Source organism: Zingiber officinale, chromosome 8A (genome assembly GCF_018446385.1).
Source record: "Zingiber officinale cultivar Zhangliang chromosome 8A, Zo_v1.1, whole genome shotgun sequence".
Classification (NCBI taxonomy): Eukaryota; Viridiplantae; Streptophyta; class Magnoliopsida; order Zingiberales; family Zingiberaceae; genus Zingiber; species Zingiber officinale.
The window spans coordinates 127,257,350-127,269,640 of NC_056000.1; the positions used below are offsets into that span (position 1 = coordinate 127,257,350).

The following is a 12,291-nucleotide window of genomic DNA, read 5'->3' on the forward strand; positions in this document are numbered from 1 at the left end:
TCATCTTTGCAACGCTTTAAAAGCGTTATTGTTTTTGGCAAAGACACACTTGTGTAGCGCTTTAAAAGCGTTGTCTTTTTAAAATAAAAAAAAAATCTATTTACAAAATCATTTTTTATATTTACAAAACTATTAATTTTCTTTTACCATGTCTAGATTTGAATTTGACATATAAAATAACATTAATTAGCTCAGCTAATGATTTAAAACTCGTACCAAAACAATATAATTCAATTACAAAGTATTAGTATTTACAGGAGAATTCAACTATACACAAAGACTAAATAGTTCTGTTTCAAAGTAGATAGTGACATTCGAATTTAAAACAAAAAAATGCAAGAAATAGCTAGTCGGCCTCGAAGACAACGATCTGCATGCTTACTTCTACTAGATATACTGATCAAAAAGGATTGTCGGCTTGAGACTGAGACAAAACACCTACCACTGTGTATCTGCCACAGAAAACAATACCATCAGTATTATGCAAAAGAAATTTTCACTCTTAAAGTTGAAAACAAAGGTCACAGTTCACACCATACAGCAATGAGAAAATTTGGATTGAAAAAGACAGAAGAAAGAAATGGATCTTTGGTAGGTAAATTAGTGCACAAGAAAAAAGGCAACCAAAGCCACACATGATTCTATACTTAGAACATAGAATGATATCTTGGATTGGTTTTATATTTTACTGGCTACATTTCTTTAACAGGCATATTAATGCTATAAATCACATAGATATTTTCTTCTCGCATTACTGAAATTCCTTCTCATTGTCAAATGTTTGACAAGATAATAAGTAGTCCTCGTCTATTGAAAAAGCAACAGTAAAATACATCTACAGACTATATTATTTGTCATTCATTGCATATCTCAGGATTAGGACACTAAAAAAATGTTGATTACGCTTACAGAAAAACTTTCATCTCAGGCTTCTTGACCTACCTTTTTAGTTTAACATATTCCTATTTTTTTCAGACCACAGTTACAGGAATTCCATCTTAAACTGAACGAGAATGATTCAGGAGATAAATAAGTTATATATATCAGTATATTATTAACATCCATTTAATGTAGGTTTCTTTCCAGTTAAGCACTCCTATAAGTTTCTGATATTTGTTTCAAAACTTCAAAAATGCACTGCACTAACTTAATGTTATAGTTCTGTCTTGAAACTTTATGAGAAATTATGTATCAACCTTCCACCAATCCACCTGGACAATAAAGGATGATATTGGCTATTAACTATTCATGTTTCTAAATTTAGAATTCCTTCACAGACACTTAATAAAACTTTCAGCAATCAGTTAAACAAAATAGATGAATTAATTACATAACAGAGCCTTGCTACAATACTACAGTGTAAAAGAGCTCGACAAAATAATCTGTGATTAAAAGGTTAAAACATAATTTCACAAAACAAATAAAGTCAATGCGAAAACATGGCATTTACCTGTTGAGAACTTCGGCAGCCTTTGCCTACACAAAAAGGATGGAGATCAAGAAAAGCAGAACATTTGCGACAAGCAACAGATGGGTATATCTAGCTACCTCAAAGATGATCCAAGACGCAAGTACACCGATGAGAATTCCCCATTCTTCTTCCTCCAGAGGATCACATCAGCAACTATGAGGCACAATTACAGCGAGTCACTGATCAGGACACAAGCATTTCCTATGAACGATAGCATTTCACTTTTCAGCTATCCTTACCCCTGATAGACTATTGCGTGGTTTGATGGAAAGAGCTTGACAGATGTTAAGAATTCACAACAGATTTATGTTTATTTCTCACTCAGGAAAATAATTGAGTCAGACGTCTAGGAAAGAAATGGATGAATATCATGGCAGCTGTTGGACAAAAGGTTTCAAATTAAGACACAAGTAATCTTCAACCAGACCTCGGATAGATATAACATCATAAGATGAGTCCTATGCTATCATATATAGTTCTTCCTCTACCTAGCACCTTCTAATTTTCATTGATTTAGTTTGTCTAACTACAAAATCAATGGTCTCTCACAAGTCTTTGTCGTTGAGTTTGTCGAATCTTATTCCTCTTCTATATGTTGTCATGTGAGCTTCGGATGACAGATTCACAATACGACTCTCAATTCCTGTCCTCTCTGCTGTGCTTTTCATTTTGTCAAGCAGAAGTTTGGTCAGCAGAAAATGACCTGAAATCAAAACGAAACCACATTGAAAGATCATATGGAAAACGAACATGTGGAAATCATAAAAAGAATTGCTCGTTTACGATTACTAAATGAAGTCGTTTTGAGATGGTGAAGAAGATACTCACCGACATGATTGGTAGCAAACTGCATCTCTATCCAATCCTTCGAAAGATGAAACGGACAGTACATGACGCCGACATTGTTTCTGAAAGCAAACAAGTTGAAGAGGAGACGTAAGATTCGGCCGCGACAAAGAATGGAACAATTAGTGCGAGGAAACAATGGTATAATTACATCAAGATGTTTAGAGGAAGATCCATGGCAAGAAACTTCTCGGCGAAGGCTCGGACGGACTTGAGCGAACTGAGTTCTATCTGTATGATGTCGATTCTAGCAGATGGGGTGCTCTGTAGAATGCTCTGCTTTACTTCACTGGCAGCTTCGGTGTTCCTGGCGCCGATGATGACATGGGCTCCTCTGAGAGCCATCACCCTTGCAGCTTCGGTGTTCTTGGCGCCGATCAGACCGCAACCACATTCGAGGATTGACCCGCAAACACAAAAACGAGTGTTACGAGTGTTTGACCGGGGGAGGGACGAGGGAAAAGCAAATATTTCAACGGTGAGTTTTACAGTAGAACTTACAGAAGCATATCTGCTTTACTAGGTAACCTCCTGAAGAAGTTAAAAGCGGTGGAGGGCGTCATGCTTCGTAGCTTTGGGTGGCGCATGGCGCACAGGTGAGGTGGATGCTCGGAGTCGTCGTCGGTGCTTGCTACTGTCGCCGCTAGAATCAAGAAGAAGGGTGGGCTATGGAGGTCCGACCGACGACATTGAAGAGAAGAAAGAGTTGCCGGCCGGCGGTGAGGAAGAAGAGACGGTCGGCAGTGGGAGGTCGCGTGCCCTAGCCGCGTGAAAGGAGATGTCGCGAACAGAAAGGAATCACCAGCACTGTGTCGTCACATGGGTAAAAGGAAACGAAGTTTTCTCCTCCTTTAATCTGGGCCGTCCATATTGTGATGAAGATGGATGAAGATCCAACCATCAGATCTTGAGATAAGCGGTCTAGATCACTTAAGATTGAGATGATAACTTGACAGTAGACAACGCTTTTTAAAAATCGTTGTCGTAAATACTAAAAAAAGGGCTAATAGACAACGCTTTTTACGAAGCGTTGTCTTTGACTCATAAAAATCACTAATAGACAACGGTTTTTAGAAAAGCGTTGTCTATTAATAAGAAAATAATAAAATAGACAACGCTTTTCACTAAAAGCGTTGTTAAAAAAAAATAGACAAGGCTTTTTAAAAAAAGTGTTGTTGTTTAAGTGTTGTAGAATCCCAATTTCTTGTAGTGATGATCTAAAATTTGTTTGTCAACCTATTATTGATGATTTATTTTTTCATATTCGTGTTGTGTATGCCATGTTTTAAATTTATGTGTTCAAGATAGATTAAAAATTTTATAATGTTATATTAAACCAATTAGAATTGTAATTTCTTATTTATGGTCTTATCCATCTATAATGAAACAATGGAGTAGGTTTTGTAAAACTAATGGAATGAGATCTAAAAAATTTACACGTGATGTACCAACATGTTGGAATTCAAAATATGAATTATTACAATATTCATTTGAATATAGAGAATTATATGTTCATTTTTTTGCACAAAACACTAATACTAATATATATTTATTTTCACAACAATGAAATATTTGCAGTAGTATTTGTGAAATTTTAAAAGTATTTAATGATGCAAGTATTTAATGATGCAACGGAATAACTTTTCGGTGTTTATTATCTTCCTGCTTAATTAGTTTTAGAAAATTTTTCTAATATAGTATTACTTTTAAATGAATATCTTACTATTTTATTAAAAATCTCCCCCCTTTACTAACTAACTTTGGTGAAGCCTAAAATGAATTTACGTTACTGTCCTTTTTTCTATTCACACTAAAAATAATTTCAAGGTTTATTAATAATTTTCTTTGATTGTTTTATATAAAAAAATATAGTTATCTTTAGTCCCACATCTTAGAATTGACAACACTATGATCAAAGAAGCTTCTATAAATATTTTAGGCCGACGATGTTAAAAATTATACTTTTCTTAGTTTCTTTTATTAAGATAAGTATAATATTAAATTAAAATAATTTTTTACATAGGGAAGCTCATTACAATAGTTTATTGCTGGGATTCTCTAACGTGACACTAGAAAATCCAAATAATTTGGATTTTCAAAGACCCAAATAATTTATATATTATTATATTACACACGCAACGCGTGTGTACGATCACACTAGTATTAATAATGAATCTTTATCTCCTTGTATTTTAGCTATGAAAACAAAATGGGAAAAATATTTTTATTTTATTCCTGAAATTTTTTTATTCCTGAAATTTATTTAAGTGCATTTGCTTTAGATCCTGGATTTAAATTAGAAGTTTTATCAGAAATGTTAACTTTATATTATGACGCTTTACTTCCAATTAAAGATTCTTTTTCTCCCGATCCTGTTAATATTATATATAATGCTAGAATTTATTTATATGATATTTATAATCAATATTAAGCAAAATATGGAACACAAATTAATATTTCTGAAATACAACAAACTACTAGTAGTAATTTAAAACTTACAAAAACATAACTTTTATTAAAAGAACGGACAAAACATTCATGAGGATCCTCAAGTTCCACACAGGAACTTGAGGATTATTTTATGACTTCTTTTGATTTTAATGAAGCAGATAACGAAAATTTCGATATCTTAAAGTGGTGGTCACAGAAAACTCAATGCTTTCCTGTCCCCTCCGTGATTACCAAAGAAATTTTAGTTTGTCCAGTGTCAACTGTTGCTGTAGAGCAGACGTTTAGTGTCGGCAGCAATATATTAGATGAACGATGATCAACTTTGTCTCCAGACTCATTGGAAGTCCAAGGATTACTAGACGATTGGACTAGAGCGAAGAAAAGAATCTAAGGAATGCAACTTTCAGATGACGAAGTTAAAGATTTTGATATTGAAAGAACAAATACGACAGGAACGGAAAATGGAAGTGAGTGACAATGTAAAAGAATAAAAATGTAAAAGAACTACGTGAGCTTTGATTCCCCTAAGGGGATACGTAGGCAACTTAAATAAGTGCAAACCCTTTTTTCTAATAAATTTTAATTTTTAATTTTTAATTTTTAATTTTTAATTTTTTTAACATAATAATCTTGAACCGTGGCAAACCGTGAACCAAACAATGAACCGACGGTTCTGAACCGTGAACCGTAACCATCTTGCCGGTTAAGGTTAATGGTCGACCTGCCTGGAACCGTTGAACTGATGATTTCAAACCGTCGGTTCCAAATCGTGGTCAAGTCTAGCTAAGCAGAAATGAACAAAAGTATTCGGTCGACGGGGCCACTTGTCTCAGGTAAGTTAAATCGGACGAAGAAGTTTCTCCTCTCGAGTTAACTGAGTTGAATGACGAATCCTCTCATTTTGGATTAACCAAGGGAAGAACTTAGACCTCCCTATTAGAATGGATTGACTTTCTTGGTACACGTGGGGCCTTCTGGTATTCTCCATATCAATTAATATTTGAGATCTACAAATAATCCAATTTAAATCCAATTCAATGGACCTCAATGATCAAGTGAGAGTAAATTGAATGAATGAACGAGGTGTCATAGGTAGGAAGAGTGGATGCTTTCTTCAAAATGTGGTTTGATTCGGTGTTGTATGAGTCCATTTATTTGTCCTTCGACATGGGCGAACCAAATTAGGGTGTATGATTGAATGGATGCCTTCAATCGAATGAGACTTGTTTAAGTTGAAATTTCAATCAATTGACACTTTTCTTCAAGAGGTTTCAAAAGGTATGTGATCCTTGTATCTACCTTGAAAGTCATCTTTCTTTTAATCTCGAGGTTATGATATAGGTGTCTAGTTCAACATGGGTTGATTTCTCATCAAGTTGGTTTATCTCCGCCACCCTCAGATACAATGGCGGAGCTAGCCCAGGTGATCTATCCGGGATGATTCCAGGTTGTGAGTAATGGCCATCGATTCTGACGTCGTCGTCCCGGGCTAATTCCTCTTTCTCTCATATTTTTCATTTGTTTTCCACTGTAAATTCGAGATTCGTCGACGGCAACCTCCGGGCTACAGTCCAGGTAAGCCATAACTTGGCTTCGCCCTTGCTCAGATAAATGGATAAATTCCTTCTCCAATAATATTTCTAACTACAAGCCAATAGTCAAGTGGCATTGGAGTTAAAGTTGTCATGAGTAGTCATCATAAGTTACACATGGATGTTTTAGAATTTAGGGTTTAGATTTAGCAAGTATCAAAAGATTTTTTTTTGTTCAAAGGTTAATTTAGTCGAGGTCCCCTCTAGATTCTCTTTATGGTAATTTAGTATGTTCATATTTTCTTCTATAAAAGAGTCGTGGCGCATCATACTTGACAAAGACAATGACTAATCATTAGATATCAACATAAGTGGTTCATAATTATATTGGTGGAAACAAAAGCAACTAATACATCACTGAGAGAATAGCAAGTGATAATCACGTGGGATGAAGATTTCAACAATACAAATCTAGATCGAGACCTAGATCTCTTGACGATGTATAATGCGTTAGAAACAAATAATCTGTTATCGGAGATTTTATGGGGTATTAATTAAATTTAAATTACACTGAATTAAATTTAACTTACAGTAGAGATGACCTAAGCGGATAATCTCAGGCTGCCAGCAGAGACTGGTTTTAGCTCCGAGTCGAAGAATTGCCGAGCAAGAAGATCGGCTGAGCCACTAGTTTGTGTTGCCGAGCGGGCGGATCGGCCGAGCAGAGGGCAGATCGGCCAAGCTGATCGGCCGAGATGAGGTCGGATCGGTAGGTCGGGTTGGTCGGTCGGTCGGGTCGGCCGGTCGGGTCGGTCGGTCGGGTCGGCCGGTCGGGTCGGTCGGTCGGTCGGGTCGACCGGTCGGGTCGGTCGGTCGGTCGGTCGGTCGGTCGGCCGGTCGGGTCGGTCGGTCGGCCGGGTTGGTCGGTCGGTCGGGCAGCAGAGCAAGTCTTGACAGAAAGGATGACCAGGTCTGTTTAGAGAAGAATGACTAGGTCGGTTTAGAGCAGATCTGCTGAACAGAAGATCAGGTCTGCAGAGCAACAGGTCTTGACAGAGCAGTAAGGTCGGGCAAAATCCCGACCGGGCAAGCTGACTGAGGCCTGCAAGTAGCAGTTTCCTTGAAACAGATTCACCCCCACCTCCGGCTATGCTTTGAGGCTTATTTGAGTGGGTTGTTTCCCAGGATACAACGGTCTGACTGTGAACTCCACCAAGCACTAGTGGTCATGGCGAACTGAGTGGTACCCGAATGCTACCGCGGGCAATTTGCCGAGCAGGAGTTGCACGACAGAGAAGGGGAATGAGGAGGAGAGTTTCTGCTTGCTTTCGCTGTGTTATCTGCGTAGCCTTTTGTCTTCTAGTTGTTAGCTTTTATACGTTGTAGAAGTTAGTGTCTTGCTTCTATAATTGTAATAGCTAATTACCAACTTGTAAGAGTATTTTGGGCAGTTTGTGTTAAATGGATCATTTGTCTGACTTTAATTGAAAATGAGGCATCCATATAATGATTTTACAAATGATAAACACCCTTTTAATTTTTACCCTTATTTCAAACATCCAATGATCTTGTCTGAAATCGGTAGAGATGATATGCTAGGTAGGTGGCTTTAGTGATGACTATGCGAAGACTCCAAGCTAGAAGAAGTGACTCTGAACGATCCTATTAGTGCAATTTACGCTAATAATCTAACTCGAATTTTGATAAATGACAAGGGGATTAAAGTTATAGTGTTATTATGATCTAATGCATTTACCGAGTGTGCAGAGATTGACGTGTCTAGAGGACCTGACATCAGGATGAAATCTAACTAGGTCTGAGGACCTGATGATTGGTACGAAGTCCAGATAGTCAAAGGGCTGACCTGATATATGGCAGGAAGTCCAACTGGGTTTGCTGGGCCTGACAGTTGGTCGAAGTCTAGTTGGGTATGTGGACCTGACAAGTGGCATGAAAACCTAGTGGGTCGAGAGGCTAGTCGATAGACTGTAAATTGGTAAGTGGAGGTAAGTCACTGGAGGATAGTGACTAAGTGAGGACACGTCCTGATTAAGGGGATAGTAGGCGTCGGTCCAGTTTAGGTCCATTTTGGATCCGTAAACTGAGACCTTGACTAGTTCCTAATATCAAAATGATAGGAACTAATCGATACTCCTTATTATGATTGTACTAAAACTTGTTTTGCAAGTTAGATATTATCGTGTTAGACTAACCTAACTTTCAAAGAGAAAGGAGCAAAAAAAGGTCTAAGGTGAATAGTGCATAAGGTGCTTTCAAGCATTAGAAGGTGCCTTTGGTATTATGGAAGGCGCCTTTCAATAGATAGAATCTGACTTCTTCGGCGCTAAGGATTAGCACTTTTCAGGATCAGATTTTACATGCTAGAGGCGCCTTCAGCCCTATGGAAGGTGCCTTCCACAGCTTATAAAAGAAGTGCTCAACCAAACTTCAATATAGAACTTCCATACGAACTTCTACACGTTCGATTCAGGTTTCGATTGCTCCAGCTTCCTGCTGCTATCCTGCTACGACTCTGTTATACCTTATCGACGCTAGAAAACTACCCAAACATCAAACTCAAGCCGACCGACTACAAATAGTGTTGGGAAACAAAAGTTATTTTCTATTATTAATTTCTGCAAACGGGAAGTGTAGCATGTTACACTTCTCCGACTCTTTTGTACTCGATCCCCTCTTCTGGCAGTTCTAGAAGAGATTTTTAGTAAATTATCCGTCGATAGATCCACGGGATCTGGGTCTTGGAGTAGGAGTCGTCGAAGGCTTCAAACCAAGTAAAACCACTTGCGTTCTTGTGCTTTCTTGTTTCTTTCTTTTTCACTGCACATATTTTGTTTTTTTAAAAAAAAAATTAAAAGAAAGGTTTTTGAAAAGCACGTGATTCACCCCCCCCCCCCCCCTCACGTGCGTCTCAATCCAACAAGTGGTATCAAAGCAGGTTCTGTTCTGAATTGGGGCAACCACCAATTAAACTGAGGGAATCATTTTTTTCAGTCTTTCATATCTTATCTAAATTGGTAAAACTTACCTCTTCAGAAAATTATTTCTCGTTCGGTTTTAACTCGAAGTAGGTGCAACACCACTTGAGTACTTTGAATTTTTTTTTTCAAACTCTACTAATCCAAGACCAAGTTTTGGTATCTCCTCTTAGTTCTCTATTTCAATAATTGTCCTACTCTCTTCAAAGGAGATTACTTCCCCTACCGGAAGAAATGAATGAAAGTATACCTGAAGACCAACTTCGACCAGTGGCTCAATGTCACCAAAGGATATAAGGTGTCAATCGACCATAACACCGAAATTCCAATGGACCGAAAAATTAGAATTCAGAGATGAAGAAGAAGGCCTATATTGACTTCAAGGCCCTCAACATAATCCAGTGCGAACTAACAAAAGAAGAACTAAAACATGTCGGCCCACACAAAAATGCAAAGGAGCTATGGGATAAGTTCATAGAACTACAAGAGGGAACCAACGACACAAAGATAGCTAAAAGGGACTTGTTTTTAAATAGATTATTTAACATCAAAATGCAGGAAGGAGAGTCTGTAGATAGCTGCATGCGAGGATAAAGGACATCCTTAACGGGCTCCACATAATCGACCATCAGATGGAGAACTGAGATCTAATAAGGTATGATCTAAATTCATTTCCTCGAAATGCACTATAGGCATCCATTGTGGATGCCTACAAAATCTCGAGGAATCTATATAAATTAAAATTAGATAAACTTTTTTGTGAATTAGAGCTACACGAACAGACTAAAGCAAAACCCGAGAAAGGTATTGCTCTTGTTGCAGAATCTTCAAAAGAAAAATCCAGACCTAAACCAGAACCAGGAGATGAGTCTGACCAGACTCAGACGATGAAGAATACCTAGTGGACCTGGTAAGAAAGATGTTCACTAGGAGAAAGAAAGACTTCATCAAAAGGGATATGCAGAGGATCAAGTAGACTCCCAATAACAACAAGACAAGCCTCATGTGCTTTGGATGCAACAATAAGGGGCATTACAAGAATGACTGCCTGAATCTCAAGAAGAAGAAAGCCCTCAAGGCGATTTGGAATGAATCTATCCATGGAGGAATTGAACAATGACCAACCGAAGCACACCAACTACCTCGCACTAATGGCATATGGACCATAATCGAAAAGTGAATCAGAAGACGGGTTCAAACCCGAATCGAGCCACGAGTCCGCACTCATTTTCGAAGGTTCTGATGAGGTACAATCTATTTTAAGAAAAAAGATTTTTTTTTAAAAAATAATTGCATATTTACATAGGAAATTAACTATGTCTGAATATCAAATAAACGAACTAAGTATAGAAAATAAAACACATAACGAACAACTAAAATCAATCTCAACGACCGAGCCGATTCAAGCTGAAATCCCAACTCAAGTTGCAAAACTTGAAGAGGAAAATTTTAGATTCGAAGGCGAAGTAGTTGAACTAAAACAACTACTAGAACAATTCACAACCCGATCCAAGTACTTTGATATGATACTTGGATCACAAAGAGCTATATACAATAAGTCCGAACTCAAATATAAGTCCAGCTTAACTGACAAAACATTTATATCTCTTGTCAATCAAAATATAAAAATCAAACTAAAGTCTGGGTTCCAAAAGCGTGCCTAACCATGCAAGTAGGAATCAATCAATATTATGTATCTAAAACTAAAATATACTATCTAAAACCAAACAAACAAATAACACAACCTTAATCTCTAAAATTAAACTCTCTAAGCTAAATTCAATAAAGTCAAACAAAATAATAACTAACCCAAAGTTAAATAAAATTAATCTGAACTATAACCTAAAGTTCAATAATTCGGGGGGAGACTCCAAACTAGTTGACACCTCCAAAGTAATAGTTTACCCAGCCAGGTAATTTGGACTAAATTTAATAAGGACAAAAGTTTAACTTGATAAATGGTACTGGAGAAGTTTTTGATGATAGTAGGTTAGGGAAGCATGTCTAGGAAGATATGACTTTGACTTGGTGCATTTGGCTGAGTGGAACTAACTGAAGCTACCCTTTACTAATCCTAACTGGTTAGACTAAAGTTTTATATTAAGTTTAGTGGATAGGACTATTTGAAAATTTTTGAAGGTGTGGTTACTCTAATGATGTCCAGGTGACTCACCACAACTTAGAAGTTTATCCAAAGAATGTCTATTTGTTGAACCCAAAGCTAAATTTGAATCTAACATATAGTTAAACCAAACCCTGAAATTCAACTTAATTCATCTCATAAAATTATAGGATTCATGATTGAAAATATAGATCATGTGAGATGACTAAGGATTAAAATTAAAATTAAATTAAATTCAAATTAAAAATTAAATTAAAATAAAATAAATCAAATTAAAAATTTAAATAAAATAACATAAATTAAATAAAGTTAAAGTTAAATCAATAAATCTAGTTAATAATGACTCCCACTTTTTGTAGGAAATCAAGTAGAATAAGACAGTTGTTGTACCAGACACATGACTAGGGATCATACCAAATTTACTCAACTAACATATAAAAGCCTAGAAACGGTTGCCTTTGGAAATAACGATAAACTTAAGCTAATTAGGATAGGTAATATCAAACTCCAAACTGACTTTATTGTTAAAAAGATATTACTTATTGATAATTTAAATACAATCTACTTAGCATTAGTCAGTTATGTGATTATGGATATAAGGTTAGGTTTCTATCTTCTGATTGCTTAATCAAGAACATAGATAACCCTAACATAAACCTAAAAGAGTTTAGGAAGGATAATATCTATGCAATTAACCTAACCATCTCTTCACTTAAGTGTCACTTGACACGGAAAAAAGAAACATGGTTATCACATAGAAGGATGTCTCACACAAACTTTAGAAACCTAAAAAAATTAAATGACTTAGTTAGAGGCTTACCAAAATTATCTTACTTAGATTCAATAATATGCAATACTTGTCAATAAGGAAAG

At 36.5% G+C, this 12,291-nt stretch overlaps 1 protein-coding gene across 2 annotated transcripts; it reads right to left on the reverse strand.

The window, feature by feature from the left end:
- Positions 1 to 213: 213 nt before the first annotated feature.
- On the reverse strand, positions 214 to 3,114 carry LOC122010183 (short-chain dehydrogenase TIC 32 B, chloroplastic-like). 2 transcript variants are annotated; one of them, XM_042566622.1, is made up of 7 exons: positions 2,819 to 3,114; positions 2,469 to 2,699; positions 2,300 to 2,379; positions 1,711 to 2,174; positions 1,549 to 1,624; positions 1,451 to 1,476; positions 214 to 452 (listed from the first exon to the last, which is right to left on the reverse strand). In XM_042566622.1, the coding sequence occupies exons 1-4, from the start codon at positions 2,902 to 2,904 to the stop codon at positions 2,017 to 2,019; spliced, it is 555 nt and encodes a 184-aa protein (XP_042422556.1). In that variant the 5' UTR covers positions 2,905 to 3,114; the 3' UTR covers positions 214 to 452; positions 1,451 to 1,476; positions 1,549 to 1,624; positions 1,711 to 2,016. The 2 variants fall into 2 exon arrangements, with proteins under 2 accessions (XP_042422556.1, XP_042422555.1); XM_042566621.1 differs by having other exon boundaries at positions 1,549 to 2,174.
- Positions 3,115 to 12,291: the final 9,177 nt, after the last annotated feature.